The sequence below is a fragment of the Astatotilapia calliptera genome, chromosome 4, assembly GCF_900246225.1.
Source record: "Astatotilapia calliptera chromosome 4, fAstCal1.2, whole genome shotgun sequence".
In the NCBI taxonomy this organism is placed as follows: Eukaryota; Metazoa; Chordata; class Actinopteri; order Cichliformes; family Cichlidae; genus Astatotilapia; species Astatotilapia calliptera.
Genome location: NC_039305.1, coordinates 14,277,942 through 14,294,988, shown reverse-complemented (window position 1 = coordinate 14,294,988; position 17,047 = coordinate 14,277,942). Strand labels below are relative to the sequence as shown.

Sequence of the window (17,047 nt, the reverse complement as noted above, 5' to 3'; positions counted from 1 at the left end):
AGATGGTTTACCTTCCATGCAGTCTTTGACGGTAAACTAACCAAACTACTGTATTTGTTTTAATAACTGTGTAAGAGTAAAAAGCTTCCACATCAGATGGTATTTAAAAAAAAAAAAGCTTCTAAGATCTCCAGACCAATTTCAACCTTAAAAGGATCTAAAAGGATCACTAGTGTGACTGTACCTTCTGAATCTCTTCAGGGCTAAGTTTGGAGATATTGAGGATCTGCTGGGCCTCTTGCAAACTAATTCCAGTGATGCTGGAGGCTGCGGCCGACTCCTGACCCGAACGGCCCCTGGCCTGCGCTGCAGCTTGACTGGCTGTGTAGCAAAACACAACAAAAACAAATGTGATTCACATGCACACAGACACACATACACCTACAGTACCTGCCACTTGGGTACATTAGTTCCCATTAATTAACGCCAGGATCTATCTAATCAGCCAATTACATGGCAACAACTCAATGCACTGAGACATGCAGATGTGGTCAAGATGACATGCTGAAGTTCAAATATTGCATGCTGATCTACTATGATTTTCGCACATAACCATACGTAGGGTTTACGGAGAATGTTAAAAAATGAGAAAATATCCAGGCTGATGTCTAGGTGAAAGTACTTGGCTGATGCCCGAGGCCATCAACATTGAGAATGGGAAGACTGCTTTGAGCTGACAGGAAAGCAACAGTAATTCAAAGAATCACTCATTAGATCTAAGGTAGGCAGAGGACACATCAAAGCTTGAAGCAGGTGAGCTACAGCAGCAGAAGACAACACCGGCTGCTAATTTAGTATTGTTGCTGACCATGTCCATCCCTCCCTGCTTCCAACAGTCCTCAGATCTAAATCCAATAGAGAACTGATCTGAGGAATATTTACAGCAGCTTCGTGAACCTATGCCATGAAGAATTAAAGGCAGACATGAGGCCAGTGAACATGTAATGGTGATTAAAAAAAAAAAAAAAGCTGATCAGACTTGTGACTTTGTGTGCAACATTTGTCTGAAAATTACAAAATGTGCTTCTAAGGTAACTAAAACTATAATGGTGTGCACAATTTACCTTACAGCCAGGGTGTGGCCCTATATTACTGAAAGTAAACTGATACTTCTTATATTACCTTATGCCAGGTGTTAAACTAGGTTAGTACTTTATAACAATGTATTCTGCGCAAGAATCGAATAATCGACTAACTCCGGGTCATACCTGCGTATTCTTGTCGCAAAGCACGAGCGAATGCACGTCCCACCACCTGAACTCCCATCACCACGATTTGTGCGAGATATTTAGCCTACAACAGGAGAAAAAAAAACATCAGGAATGACGGAGTTAATCACAAAAAACACCCAGAAGTGACTTTACAGTCAACAACACCTGCATTACATCTGTAAACAGCGACACGCTTTCCACACACGTCTACATCCTTTCTGGATGTGACTTTACTAAAAACTGTTTAAATTTAACCCTAAATCAAATTAAAGACCTCTCAGTGAAGAGGAGGCACAGCTGTCTTACGTCTTATGTGCGACAAACACACAAGGGAAGCTTCCGGAATAACCGCAGTCTCTAACAGTGTTGGCACATTAACACAAAAAGTATCAAATGTACTCTTACCATGATATAATAATAACAACAATAATAATATTAATAAAGCTTCAGCTAACAGCACGTCTCTTCTGTTTTCACATGCACGCTGAAGGTTACAGACAGGTCAGAGTTCAAGGAAGAGTCGACAATATCAAATTGAAGACGGCTCGGCTGGACGGAGAAAAATTGAACACTGACACCTGCTGGTCGGGAAGTCAAAGTGCAGTTTTCATTCAAAACAGTAAGACGATAAAATTAAACGAGTATACATGACTAAACTCTACTGATTAAAATAAATATGTTGGTAAATGTTCCTTGACACTGTATAATTAGCAATAAAAGAATTCAATAACTTAAGTGCTAAAAAAATAACTGTATGTTGAAAAACGCAGCTTATAAACTGTTTGACTCACAAGAAAAAATGGTGATGTGAATTAACACAGGACGGAAAAAGTCAGGCCAAACAAAATAAAGTACATATGAAGTTATAATGAACTGAAGCTGCAAATACAGTTTAACTGCAGCTACTGTTAACCATCATGGGCATGAATTTTATGGTACTTGGGGCTTTTAATGATTTCTTTTACTGGGCGTTCCAACAGGATAATGCTTCCAAACTCATATCAGGATAAAGTAGGCTAACATTAAACTTCTGGAATGGCCTTCCCAAAACCCAAATCTCAAAGCTATTTATATTTGTGGATTAGATTTAAAAGTTTAAAAGTCCAATTTAAACTAACTCTACCAATTCTGCCAAGTACAGTGGTCAAAAATTCAGCTAGAATTATCCCAGAAACTTATTGATGGAAATGAAACCTTGCTAAGGGACATTAAACCAAATGTTAGTGGGGATTTTAAAAAAAAAAAATCACATATCGACTAGTTTTCTTAGTCATACAGAGACAAGCAGAAATGAGTTTAAAAGGTGTTTATTGCAAGACAATGTTGAAAAAAGTAAGACAGAAACAAAACAAACCTTTACTCACTGTATAAAAACAAATGGAAGGCAAGTTTATCTGATCCAAAAGTAGGAAGAAAAAGTATGGCCTTTGAGAATCACAAGCACTTACAGTATACATCACAAAAAACCTGACGACACCTAAGCAAAGTAAACATTTCGGTCCATCAGAGGTTGTAAACAAACTTTGTGAGATCAAGCCTGAATTACTGAAGGTACCGCTGTAGCTCTACAAAGAAACTACATGACGGCTGCATTGTAAATTATTATTAATACTGTACTGTTGTCTAATTAACACCATCATAAGTTGTTAGTAGGAAAAATTAGATACTAAAATTAGCTCATTTAATGAGGGAGATCCCCGAAACAGTCAGAACACCGACAAGAGTCTAAATTAAAAGTTAATCTGCCCGATAAATAAAAAGAAAGACACAATCATCCTTAAGTATATAAAGCCCTGTCTTAAAACTCAAAAGCAAGTGGTTTATTTGTATTGACCTTTGATCGCCAACTATGAGACTACTACTGGCCATAAATTGAATCATATGTACCTGGCACCTAATTATGCTAGAATGGCTTCCGAGGCAAATATCAGCTAATAAAGAGAAGATAACGTAATGTTGCTGTAAATAGAAACTCCAGCTCATGGCTAAACATGAAAACTGGCGAACCTGTTTTATCCTCAGCGTGGATTTTTGCTGCTAAACTTGTGCTTGTGCATGTGTGAGCGTGTGGATTTAACCCAACTTAACAGGAAGACAATTGGTTTTATCAGCTGGGTGACGTAAAAATCTTTTTTTTTTTTTTTTGCCATATAACATTTTTTATTGCAGAGCTGAGCACGCTGCCATGACTGGCCAGTATAAAATACAAGCAGTGGTCCACTGTGTAGGTACAGGTTGTTTTTTGACATGTAAACCTAAACAAACATTTTCTTTTTTTTTTTTTGTACTTCAGGATACTGCCAGCGTGTATCACATTATCAAACCATGATCACACAGAGAGAAAAACAGATGAAAAGTACATGTGTGATATTTAAAACTTGCTTGATGTGAGAGTAAACCACGGGTCGGCCTGGTTTTGAGCACTCAGAGTTAACTGGTAATGTAGCATATAGCACTATTATTGTTCCTATGATTGTTCTAAAGCAATATGACTGAGATGGCTTCATTGTATATCCTGATAAATATTGCTGTACTGGATGGTGATTTCTTCCCATTAATACTGTGAAAAGAGTGATATTATTTCTTTATGCACACAAAAAAATGTTTTTAACCCAGAATGATTTCAAAAAAATCAAATTTGATGATATAGAGATCAACAGATGATATCATGCATACAGTACTGAAACCAGAAGGTTGTACAGAAGATAAGGAGTTGTTTTTTTTTCAAAAAATGATGGAGTTATTGTGCAGTAATGATGCAGCAATCTGTGTGTGCTCAGTAGGCTGAGATGTACACCGATGAAGTGACTGGCAATATAACACTGGAGCTGTTCTCCTCTATCTGCTGTTGGCACGGCGACTGGACCAAAGGCACATCCCCATTAATCGTCCTAAATGACAAAGAAACAAAAGTTAGCAAAAGTACAACCCTGGCTTGCAACTTACCTTCAGTCTCTACTGACCCTTCTGTCTGACAGTAATCACAGCAAACTATTTAATGCATTTAAAAAAGTGTTGACAGAACATCCATGTTTATTGGTCATAAAGCTTTCTGGGTCAGCTGCAAGGGAATAGAAATCCGAATTTACCTCTTCAACACCATGCTAAAAACAGCGGAACACCTGACTGTCACAGTGTAACACAAAGTCAGTTAAACTTCGGCGATAGCAATCTATCCAGTTAGGATGCATAAGCTATTGTGACTCATTGTGCATCGCATCTGCTTTGGTGCAAATTAAAGTGAAAACAGGTGCGCTGGAGAGAAAACAACAAGACATCCTTAAAAATGGGATGTTGTTATCATTTTTAGCCTTTATTGCACAGGACAGTAGAGAGTGGATAGGAAGGAATGACAGAAAATGACACGCAGGCCTCTGCAGCCTTTTGACCCACACATGCTCAATCAGATGAGAGTTATAGTGGCCTAAAAGGGAATGGTTTTGCAGGTGGTGCCGACACACCACGGTGCTCTCCTTATCAACTCCTGACTGATTTTTCTCAAGTTTTGCGCTGTCATTACTGGTAACACGAGACGGCACCTGCAGCTCGTTCAGGTTGCTCAGGTTGTCCGGCTTCTCCCGATTGTTTGCCGTGCCTCTCAGCACAGTTTCCAGTGTTGAGGGTGTGTTACACAATGTTGCACAGTGCACCTGTTGTCACTTTAATTTGAGCCAAAACAAGTGAAACAGTGGTTTACGCTTCCTAACTGCAGAGATTGATGCTCCTTGAGGTTGACTGACTGATTAAATGTGTTCCTGTTAGTTCAACATCAGCATTTTTGAACCAATCAGTATTTATTCAGAAAGAAAGAAACATCAAAGTCACACATTCATATTTTGATCACATTCACTTACCCACTCATCTTCATCCACCCCCTCATAGGACTCTTGTGGTAGTGGGTCATCCATATTTCCCAGCTTAGCCACCATGGCATTCAGAAGCTGGATCACACACACATTTATTAATAATTTATTACGTACTGAATAAGTATTAAATACTTAAACTTTGGAGATCTATTCGAAATAAAAGTATACAGTATTTGAGCTTCTTTTCACCTCGTCTTTCTTCTGTTCATCAGTTTTTTCCTCCAGGTAAACAGATGAGGGAAGGTATTTCCTCACTGGAGCCTCTTTGGGGGCCTCACTCACTAGAGGATGGGGAATAAACATACCAAGACATGTCTAGTGCTGACACGCAGACTGTAGATGTAAGAATCTTGATTTGGAGTGACAGGCATGCTAGATAAGGGCATGTGTGTATATGTTTTGTGTCGTTGCCTGCACCTGGCGTCATGTCTTTAGGCTTCAAGCTGATCTTTTTGTGTTGGTCGTTGGAGCCGGAGAGCCAGGCAGAGCCAGTAAGTGCTGGTTCCCACCACACCGCTGTGTCTGAGTACACATCATCCTGGAAAAACTCTTTCTGGAGACACAAAAAAGCCATACACAATTAGGTATACAGCGTCTAATAAGAGCTACAGTTACTTTTTAGAAAAAGCATCAGGAGGGGAAAGCATGTAATGTTCCAAGTTGGCCACAAGGTGATGCAGTTGGCTCACCTTGACCCTTGGCACTTTGAAGGCCACTGGCTCTATGGTTGTCTTGGTGAGCATCAGTCCAACAGCTACCTCCACATCGCGAACATTGCACTCAGTCTTAGGCAGAAAGGCCAAACCCTGCAAACAGGAAACATTTTGATTTAGTTCAACGATATCCAGTTAACTTAAAAAGAAGCGGAAAACAATGAATGAAACATAAAGGGAGCGATTGTGACACCTTATGTGGTTCGGGAGAATTGAAACTGCTGCACTCAATAAAATATGGATCTTCAGGGACGATCTCATAAATGTACACTCTGGTGTCACCCTGACAAAGAAACACAGTCAGGTTAAATCTTATTTCATGGAACAATGGCTATGGAGAGTAAATATTTCTGTTTGTGTGCTCACTTTTCCAGTTAGGATGACGACACTGGTGTCGGGGTCATAGTATGGGATCAGTGTGGAAGGGGAGACGTTTACAGGAACACTGGATACGGCCCCAGAGGACAGGGAGCTAGCAGAGTACAGGTACAGTCCTCTCTCACTGCGACTGTAGAAGAAGGAAAAGAGTGAGTAGACAAGTTCTCCTGTGACTTTCTCGTTGGTGCTCCAACAACCTGCCTGCTTAAAAACTCTCTGACATTTGCAGTACCTGTCAAATCCAGACACCAGCAAGTACTTGCCATCACAGACCCACACCACACGAGCTCCCCTGTGGCCCTCAGGCCCCGGGCCCTCCTGAAAGAAGAGCGAAATTAGCATTTAAGTGTCTGTCGGTGTCCCCAGATAGGCAGACTTAACGACTTAATGGCTTTAAGGAAATCTGAGCACCTGGCGAAAATACATGCAAGCATTTCTTTGAGCTGTAAATCATGTGAAACTACTGTAGTAGAGCCCAAGAATATCAAATATAGAGCTGGAAATGAGCACAACAAGTCGATATGTTGTAGGAGTCTGTTTCTTAGTGTACTAGAATTCAAAAACGAGGCTCAGATGTGTGGATTTGTCCTATTTTCACAAAACACAAATCATTTCTAGAAAGTTGGTGATACACACCTGCACAGGTGAAGTGGATTTGCGAGGATCGTAGATACGAACTTTCCCATCCTTGCAAACTGTAGCCAGAAGCTTCCCATCTGGGCTCCACGCCATGCCAAACACCTGATGAGATCCACAAAGAGGAGCACAAGAGAAGATGAAGAAGAAATCAGGAATTTTAAGATGATCAGGTTTTCATCAGGACATTGTATGGAAACTGATCCAGATATCCAAATAGGTGCAGACAGTCTGCACATACGGCATCATTTTCTTTGGCTTCTTAAACACAGAATGAAATCACAAAGTGTTTCTGTATTTAACCTCATGTACTTCTTGATCACTCACCTGGTCCTGGTGTCCATCGAGAACTTTGACTTGTTTTCCGGTCTCTAGGTTCCACAGTCTGACTGTGAGATCATATGATGAAGAAACCAGGAGTCCACTGGCCAGAGGGTGGAACGTGATGGAGTAGATTTTCTCTGTGTGGCCTGCAAAGTGTCGCCTCAGAAGTCAGTATTGTCTGTAATGTTGTTAAGGAGCGTGGTGCGAATTTCTTTTTGAACTACTTTTGAAACTCAAACTTAAATGTCCTCACTTTAACTTTGATGCAATCTCAGGTACCGTCGATAACATCACAATGTAACCAAAGCACAAAATAACTGGTATCACTGCAGTTAGGACCTCCTTCACCAGGCTCTCTACTAACTGACTGCTCGCAGTCAGTGGCAGTTTGGCTAAAGTTCTGCCTTTTCAGTAGAGAAATGCACCACACGCACTCTCAGATCATCTCTCTTTTTCTGTAAACTACAGATTGGAGGGAATGCAAAGTGTATTGCAAGGGAACACGCAGTACAAACATCTGCATACCTTCTAACTTGCAATAAATAAAACTCTACCTTGCATGATGATCTTAGGTTCAGTTAGGGTCTCTTTCAACCCGCCTTCTGGTACTTGCCAAACCCGGATCTTAGCATCATCACCAGCTAGCATGCACAGAGAGCGAGACAAGCAGGTTAAATACATACTGAGACACTTCCAATTTACCCTAAAGTGCATATGCACTCACCGACAGCAAGTCTATGTGTGTCAAAGGGGTCCCAAGCAAAGTCAGCCACATTGACAGAGTTTTGGATGGTGGGCAGGGCTGTATCTGGAAGTTTGCCAGGCTGGGAGCGCTGAGGAAAGGATTAAAAATACTCACACACATAGATACAGCACACAAATGTCTAATTTCTCAATATAACTAACTACAGGGGAAAACGGGATCTGCAGTTTTATTAAACAACATCCCTCTATTTTTCTTCTGCTGCTGTACCTCAAATACGGCAATCTGTCCCCCGGAGATGGCGAGGGGCACTGCCACACGTTGGCGGTTGACACAGAAACCGTCACACTCGCCAGGTGTGGTCAGGTTGAGGCCACGAATGTTGGTGATGTGCGTGTCCCGGTGCATGACTGTCCCCTGGATATGACGGAACTTGGAAGTTGGCCCTGAATAAAAAAATAACAATAATTCAATATTAACAGTTTACTGTGTAAAGAAAGATAAAACGCCAACATGGGTAAGGAGAAATTAAGAGTGTGCGTTTGTGTTTTTTAATTTGTTTTTACCCATCAGGTTTTGGAAAGCCTTGGCAGTCTGGCTGGGACTGGGGCTGGGAACAAAGCCTGAGGAGAGGCCGGAGGTGGAGGAAGGAGAGCGAGATGGTGCGGCGCTGCTGCTGGGAGTGCTCAAAGGACTGCTGGAGGTAGAGCAGTCGCGAGCTTGATCCTGTGGGGAAGAGAGATGGGATTACTATCCTCAATCCACTGGTATTTTAAAAAGAAAATCAAGTTTAAATTGGGAGATTTTGCCCATCTTTTGAATAATTGTGCATCTCACCTCCTTGCTCCCTCCACTGGCCACTTCCTTTTTTGCAGGTGTCTGTTTTGCTGGTGCTGCCTTTTGTTTGGGACGTTTGTCTGGGTGCAGGCTAATTCTCTCCACCTACAATAAAACGAACAGCTTGAGCTTCCTGTGCAGCGTGAAGACTGGATTAAGCTTTTTGAAAATAGGGATCACGTACCTGCTTGTTCCCTCCCTTCCACCACTCCTCAGCAGACATGGCTGGGGTTGTGCCCACCGTGTCTGGGTAAAGGTCGTCATGAAACTCGTGACCTGAATTCTGGAAGACAAAAAATGAACACGGAGAACTTAAAATAAGTCCATCACCTTTATTTGCGAGCTGTAAGTATTGCTGTGCATCTACACACCTTGCGAGGGACCTGATAGCTGATCGGCAGGATGCAGCTGTCTGTCAGCTGAAGCACACGCACAACTTCGCAGGACATCACATCCAAGGCAAGCTTGGGGACCAGGGCAACGCCTTTTGTTGAGGTATCCGTCAGACAGTGGCTGACTATGGATGTGAGAATTAGAAGAAGAGATGGATCAGGATACTAGGAAAGACGACTGGTTGTGACATCTGTACAGACAGATAACAAACAGAGCTTCACCTTGAGAGAGGAAAGGCTCGGAGGAAGAGACTTCAAAGCAATCGATCCCAGTGTTTCCCTGCATAAGAATCAGAGAGGTGATGTTAATGGTGTGGTCATTCCAGCTGATATTTAAAAACATAACCAATAACAACAAATTTAATATTCAAGCATATATTTTTACCATGCCAGCCAGTAGAAGCAGACCTGTGTCCTCATCAAATAGTGGGATCAGTGTCCTGAAAGAAAAGAGACAAGAGAGAAAGAGACATTAGAAGCTGACATTCAAAATGATATACACATTTGCTTGGTAAATGAAAGGGCGCTGGTTCAAATCCCTTCAGGGTTGGGTCAGGAAGGCGTAAGATTCTGCTACAACAAAGCAGGGGGAGCTACCTGCTATGGCAATCCTCTGCCTTTGGCTCAGCAGAGAGTGGCTTGTCATTCAAAATTATATACACTCAAGTCCTCTTTGGGTTTAAGCATTAGTGAGCTGCCACTAGATGGTGTAGTATGTCCATTTATTTGGTAAAGGAGGCAGTAGAGTCCTGAGGCTAGCTACGGCTCTGAGAGATCCGAGAAACCAGTATTTTCTCACTATTCATGTTGAACATGGAATAATTTACAGAAAAGCCTAAATTTGTTGGTGAATTTAAAAGCATAATAAGGAATGCAGTGATGGAGACTTTCTTGCAGATGTTTCTTTTGAGAAGCTGTTTAATATTTGGAAGTTTTTTTAAAATATGCGTTTGTATTTTTTATATTGTGAATTTATATTTTTGTTGCATTTGCAACTTTTTAGAGACACTTCTGTTATATAGTTGTAACTGTGGCCAGGTTTTGCTCTCAGTGGGACTTCCTGGTAAAATAAATTTAATAATAACATGACTTGTTACTGCATTAAAACTAACAAGGTTGTGACGATAAGTAATGAGAGGAGAGGAGACCATGAGGCAAATGCCAGACATTCCAAATGTTATTTAAAAATGCAAAACATTACTGGAGGTGAGCGGGGAGGAGAACTGGAACTGGGAACAAGTTTCGTAGTTTATCAACATTATGATTTGTTAGATTAAAAAGATTTTTTTAAATCTCCAAATCCAGCTTTTATTATCAACACTTTTTCATTAATGTTTTGTTCAAACTTTCTAGTTCAACCTTGACCTTTCACCCATGCACGCTGAAAACAAGCCCACAGTCACCTGCCTTCTCTCATGATTTGAGTGAAGAAGATTGAGGGCTGCGGAAACTGAGCAAGCCATTTTAATCAGCAAGGAAAGGACAATTGGATGTGGTGACCAAACAGGAAACATTTGCGCAAACACTGGCAATGCTGACAAACATCTCCTGTTCTCCACCTCGGTGTCTGCTCTTAAATCTCCATTTCCAGTTTAGCTTCCAGGGCCGGTCACAGACGGGACAAGAGGACAGGGAGTGCTGGCTGATCCAACCGCTTCCCATTACAGACCACGGATAGTCTGATTGAAGTGGAGAGGCAGTCCGAATGATTGGTTTATGATGAAGACTTTGTGTAATGGTGCTATTCCAGGGGAACGCCACTTGGCTGCCTGCACATCAACTGAGACTGACAGACTGGTGATGTAATGCTTCAACTATGACAGCATAATGACAGACTTAGTTTGGGTATCTTAAGTGACAGGGAACGGAGACACGCGAGGGTTTATCGTGTGTACATGCGCGAGAGGTTCCAGAGAAAGAATGTATTTTGGATGAATTTGAGAATGGAGTTTGACGGCCACAGACTTTAACAGTTTAGCTAAGAAACTTGGTTTGCAGTGCTATCAAACAGGTGATCACACACCCACTTTATATTACTCTGCACTCACCCATTTCCTCTGATGCGCTGCTACTTTCTAATCTATAACTAGTTTCATGCAAAAATTCAATAAATAAAAGCATTGCTCCTTGTGCCAAAAAGCTGGCACCGCCATGGCACCACAAAATTGCCGGTCCCAACATTGAACCCCATGACGTCAATAGCTAAGAGTCCACTATGATTTTCTTCCCATACAAAGTATTCAGCTCTTAAACCTGTTGAAATATCAGCTGCTTCGCAAAAGCCACAACGGCAGAAATGACCCAGCGCACATCAAGGAACATAATCTTTTAAAACCTTTTAAGATCAGTCGTCTCCCTCCAGAACAACGTAACTGTCATTTTAATGTTTTGTTCCTTAAATGTTTATCCAGTAGGTGCAAGTCTTTTTTTTTAACGAGTGTTCCCTGCTCTTCTCATCCTCTTATGCTCTTTCTTTCTTTCTGTATCAAAAACTGGACGAGTATCAGACCTGTGACTTCTCTGTTCCCCCAACATCCCTGCCTGTATCTCAGGCCTGTTAAGTCAGCGAGGGGCGGCCACGCTTCATTAGGCCGACTCCGTGTTCCCATATCCGAGACGCTCCACAGGGAGACCCTAAACACCTCCATTCCCACATCCCTCTCGCTGCCTGTCCTCCTGTCCCTCACCCGTTCAAGCCTTCCTCATTCAAAAACACAACCTTGCTTACAACCGTGAGCTCGCTTTGTCCTCCACAATCCCCAATTATTTCTCCAAATTGCCTTCAGTTTTTCTGAGGTCTTATCTCTGGTTTTCTCACAGTAAAAGTACAAGTCAAACATCCACATAACAGGAGCGGAGCTTTATCACTGATAGCGGCCTGTGTTTACTGTCGTATTTCATGCTCCACCTCACCACAAGAGCATTTTCCCACACAGGAAAACTCACGCAAAGCATGCATGTGCATATTTACACACACAGATTTACAAGATACACAGGCTAATTACGCAGCTTAATGATGTATGCATACATGTATTATTAATGACACAGTGCAGTTAGATTCACAGGACTGAGCTTGTTATGCAGATCCTGATCACACGGGCTGATTATGAATGAAAGGAAAACAATTACAGGGCTCATTCAGGAGAGGTGCGAGTGTAGCAGTGAACGCAGCCAGACATGCTAATCCAGACATAAGACCTTTCCAGTGCTGGGTGTGTGCTTCCAAGTTAAAACCACATGCACTAATTAGCCATCAAATAATACTGCAGAAGAGAAAGAAAAAGAGAAAACCAAACGAGAAAACTTATTACGAGTTATTATAATATCAGCTGGAAAACATGACAATTCAGCAACCCCGCCTTGAAAGATTTAACTTTTGCCAGACTCTTCTCAGTCGCATCTACACCCACTAACATCTTAACACCTTTCAAACTCTTGCAATGATTTGCAACGAGCCGCCCGGTGCTCCCAAATCCCCCTGGCTTCAGTCTGTCACTGGGACTCTGCTCCTGTCAGAGTTTACACAAAGCAGAGCACAGAGAGCACGCCTCCTGTCTCGTCTGCCATCGCCTCACACTGCTGCCTCACGCAAGCCCAAATGAACCATCATAAAACAACCTTCTGCCCCATGACAGCAGCCTTCATCACCAGCAGATATGATGGGTATATTACCCCAGCCTGCATCTGTGTGAGTGAGTCTGTGTGTGCGAGTGTGTGAGTCAGAATCAGCACAGGTATAGTATTATTGTGAGAATGTGCTGTCATTTGATAATGTATGAGATAGTGTATTTTATTGGAATAACTGGCTAATGGAGGGCCAGACAAGCAGACATGTGGATGAAAGACAAGTGCAGAAATTGTGTGTGTGTGTGTGTGTGTGTGTGTGTGTGTGTGTGTGTGTGTGTGTGTGTGTGTGTGTGTGTGTGTGTGTGTGTGTGTGTGTGTGTAAATTGATTGCTGTGCCCATTCTTAATGTTCAGTGACTGGACATTTTTGCTTGGTTGAACTCCATCAACCCTGAAGTTTCTTTCCAACTTTAGCTGCAGGTGCCCAATTATATGCACTTCCCAAATCTTGTGCACGCCAAAAACACACACACACACACACACACACACACACACACACACACACACACACACACACACACACACACACACACAGTCCTTTCAGCAGCACACTGAGGTGCATGTTCTTGTACCGTATGTTCTTCGGAAATATGAAAATGCACACCCACACAATGCTTGTGAGTGTGCAGGCACATCCAGTCACACTGATGCTATCAGACACACACAGTACTGTTACAGTATAAAGAGTATAGGTGGAGCTAATGGAAGCAGCCTGTGGAGGTATAATGTTATGGGTTGAGCTACGACCAGATCTGTATCACTCAAAGGGACCTTTCTCTGTCGTGTGAGATCACGGCCTTAAAGCTTGGCTAACCTTACACACACATGCACAAAAACACACACACAGTAGACAGCTCAATAAGCTCCAGATGACAGGTAAGAGCTAGCCAGAAAGAGGATGCCTTTGAGGAATATGAAACCAGCTCAGTTGTTGTAGTCTTATTCAGACTGGATGGACAAACACTCGAACTATTAACTATTTTATTGAAATTCGCCCTCTCGCTGCTGTTAATCCTTCTATAAAAGGGTTCTCCTTTTGTCCTTGTTTAAGTATTCTTCTTCACTTGAAGTGAGAGGCTAATTGTAGAGGATGCTGTATGCTTGTAACCATGTGCTAGACCTATAAAATACTACTTTTCATGACGAGAACACTCAGAGTTCACCAAGTTCCACCAGAAAAAAGCCATTTTGACTTTATCTTGAGTCACAGCAGTGGAGAGTGTCCACTGTAATGTTTGTATACAATATAACCTGCCTTTTATTCACACCATCCGCCCTACTCCCATCTTCTTTATCAGTGTCCTGGTTATGTCATCCCCGTCAGTGGGAGTGATGGGTGCAGCGCTATCTCTGAGTTCACAGATCAACAGACCCTTCACCCTCAATCGGCCCACTTTATCAGCCCACCTGCCTCTACAGACTGAAAGCTTCAGCTTGTCCATCTGTATCTGACTGATTCACTGCAATCCTGCTGGTCAGCTATCTATCGGACTATTTGGCCACAAAGACTCTTGGGATAGGTCAGAGCACATTTTAGCAGTTTTGAATCACTGATTTTGAAGCATGAACGTGGTCTCCCCAGCAAATCTGAGAGATGGATCTGTTGATCCAACTACTTTTCACTGAAGTGTGGCTGTCAAGAAGCCATTCTTAAGGAAGGGAAATGGGGAGAAAGGACTGAGTCATGCCAAATTATACAAGAACGACTGAAAATCAGTGTCAACATATCTTATAAAGCGATGTATTCAAATTTTGAATACAACAGTGAGTGTCTACAGCCATCTGTAAAACACGGTGGAGACTCTGACATGGTTTGGGGCTATATTTTAGCCAGTAGGTTTGGGAATCTTGTCAATATTGATGGAAATATGAACGCAGAAATGTACCATCAGATTTTTAATCCATCACTCAGTACCATCTGGAAACCATCTGATAGACAACAGCTTCATTTTTCAGCATGACAATGATCCCAAACACACCGCTCATGCAGTGAAAGCATGCCTGGATAGAAAAACACACAATGGAACCCTATCAGTCATGGACTGGCCTCCCCAGAACAAAAGGCAGTCACATTCAGAGCTTTGAATGTCAAAAACTGAGCTGGCTTCATATTCCTCAAAGGCCTCCTCTTTCTGGGTAGCATTTAGGGCTGCCACGATTAGTCGACTAGTCACGATTACGTCGACTATGAAAATCGTCGACGACTAATTTAATAGTCGACGCGTCGTTTGAAGCTTTGTAAGATCCCAAAAGACGCAGGAATAAGTAGTAGGATTTAAGAGTGTAATAACGGACTGAAACAGAAGATGGCAGCACTGCATGTACAAGGATGCCAGCTGCCGTTAAACCCCGAAGAAGAAGAAGCTGTCTCCCAGAATTCATAGCGCAGTTTACAACAATGGCGGCAGCTAGTTAGTTTTAATATTACTCTCATTATTCTTTCTGGGTCACAAAATAAACGTTTAGGCAAGAATGTAGCTGTGTAAACCTCAAATATCTGCTCAGTTTATCAAGACACCAAATATTTTCAAAAGCGCTCCGACGTTTTCTTTACCCACTAGCTCGATAGCGAGCCGGGGGCAAGGCTCACTAGAGCCCGTGAGAACACCGGACTCCCCGCAAATCGTCTTCAAACCCACCGCCGTCTTTCGCTACTCAGGTTAAACATGATATATGAGTCACTTAGATAACTTAAAAATGTTATTGTTTGGCTTTTTTAGTATTTTATTTGTTCCTGAGTAAATCTGTTTGGCTGAGATTAAAGTTGAAAAGAGATTAAAGATGCTCGAGAATATACTCCGGTGTCCCGTTATATTTTAGATAGCAAGCAGTTTATTAAACTCCACCGAAACAATCTACAAATTTCATTTAAATTTAATAAACTATCATCTTGTCTTGTCCTCGATGGATCAGCGATTCTACATTAGTTGTCCCCTGGTCACTACGAATATCTGGGAAAAGGTTCATGACATCTGATATTGTTCTGAGTTTCACATAGAGCAAAATAGATACCATCGCTTGTATGGCTGTAAAGTTACAGCTGTAATGACCGTAAAACCTTCAACTAGGTTTTAATTGTACTTTTGACTTTATTCTATCTGTTCTCACATGTACAGACATAAAGTAGATTAATAATGTGGCATATGTACTGTAGTATAAAATTGATTTGTAAAAATATCTGGTGTGATAACCATCTGGCTGTAACTAAGAGCTGTATCTCCCATCTAAAAGTGTGACCATATAAGCACATGCTTTTCAGTTATTTTCACTATCTGATGAAGACAGTTCATATGACCGGCAAAATATCTACTTGTTCTCCTGATAACCTTGCCCTCTTCCTCTCTTTATTGCTTTCTGTGAAAGGGCACAACCTTCCTGTTCTAGTGTTATTACTTTTGTGTAAATGAGTTGGACACAGCTAATGGTTTTATGCACACTTGCGCTGCGGGTGCTAACATTACCTCGATAATGAAGGGACTGGAGTGGAATAATCCACTGATATTAAATGGGATTCACAGAAGCTGTAAGCTTGTCTCCAGGATGGAAAATTCGAGGTTGGTTTATAATGTACTGCTAACGAAGTATGTGAAATTAAAGAAAAGGGAATACTTTTCATAGGAGATAATCCAAGTGAAAATGGATAATCATGGAAAAGATCACCTAAAAAGTCAACAAAAGCTTTGGAACAGACAAATGCTTTCAAACTATAGCATCACGATCCATCAAGGGTGCCAGACGCAGGCAAATAAACAATACATCAAAGCTGACGAACTCTGTCACCTTTGTAAACTGACACAGCAATCAAACCTATGCGCTTTGTGTTGTCTCAATGTGCTTAGCAGTTTCCATTAGCAGCAACAGAGGATCCACAGGCTGCACCACAGAAGTAAAAGCAAAGGGTCACAGTGAGGCCGCTCGACTCACTCTGTATCATAGTTGTACTAGCCTTTAACTGAAATACATTCAACTGTCCTCACGTAAAACTGTCCAAATTTATCTCATTCCCACAAGAGGAAACCAAAGTTTCAGCTCCGACCTTCTTATACTAAATACAGCACTGCACCGATAGACCACAGCATTAAAACCACGTTACTATCTCTGTGTAAGTCTCCCATCAGGCCATCAAAACTGATCTGATCCATCAAGGAGTGGACTCATCTTTGAAGATTCATCTCTTTTTCATGATCCAGTGATGCACTCTGTCAACTGAAAGAGGCAACTGCAAGGAAGCTACCACGACAGGCTGTAACAATGTTTTATATTTGCATTTTATTTATTTATACAACAGGGACGATACAAATTAACGTTGCAGCATTAGAAAAATAGGCTTAGGTAGGTGATTTGTGTCAGAGTGGCATCTT

General features: G+C 41.7%; 1 protein-coding gene across 4 annotated transcripts in view; it reads right to left on the bottom strand.

Annotated features, from left to right (window-relative positions):
• The window catches only part of LOC113020740 (mitochondrial import inner membrane translocase subunit TIM16-like), a 122,074-nt gene that overhangs the window by 1,658 nt on the left and 103,369 nt on the right, over window positions 1-17,047 (bottom strand). Inside the window, exons 10-29 of one of the 4 annotated variants that reach the window (XM_026164950.1) lie at window positions 9,446-9,500; window positions 9,283-9,340; window positions 9,040-9,185; window positions 8,853-8,951; window positions 8,669-8,773; window positions 8,398-8,557; window positions 8,102-8,277; window positions 7,853-7,961; window positions 7,683-7,769; window positions 7,132-7,274; window positions 6,805-6,909; window positions 6,401-6,486; window positions 6,157-6,298; window positions 5,984-6,073; window positions 5,767-5,883; window positions 5,495-5,630; window positions 5,267-5,358; window positions 5,066-5,152; window positions 1,209-1,293; window positions 185-321 (exon numbers count right to left, since the gene is read on the bottom strand). In XM_026164950.1, coding sequence (XP_026020735.1) covers window positions 185-321; window positions 1,209-1,293; window positions 5,066-5,152; window positions 5,267-5,358; window positions 5,495-5,630; window positions 5,767-5,883; window positions 5,984-6,073; window positions 6,157-6,298; window positions 6,401-6,486; window positions 6,805-6,909; window positions 7,132-7,274; window positions 7,683-7,769; window positions 7,853-7,961; window positions 8,102-8,277; window positions 8,398-8,557; window positions 8,669-8,773; window positions 8,853-8,951; window positions 9,040-9,185; window positions 9,283-9,340; window positions 9,446-9,500 — 2,215 coding nt within the window. Of the gene's footprint in view, window positions 1-184; window positions 322-1,208; window positions 1,294-1,376; window positions 1,491-1,616; window positions 1,744-2,502; window positions 4,103-5,065; window positions 5,153-5,266; window positions 5,359-5,494; window positions 5,631-5,766; window positions 5,884-5,983; window positions 6,074-6,156; window positions 6,299-6,400; window positions 6,487-6,804; window positions 6,910-7,131; window positions 7,275-7,682; window positions 7,770-7,852; window positions 7,962-8,101; window positions 8,278-8,397; window positions 8,558-8,668; window positions 8,774-8,852; window positions 8,952-9,039; window positions 9,186-9,282; window positions 9,341-9,445; window positions 9,501-17,047 lie in introns of those variants that run through there. The other 3 variants (XM_026164947.1, XM_026164949.1, XM_026164948.1) reach the window with 3 other exon arrangements.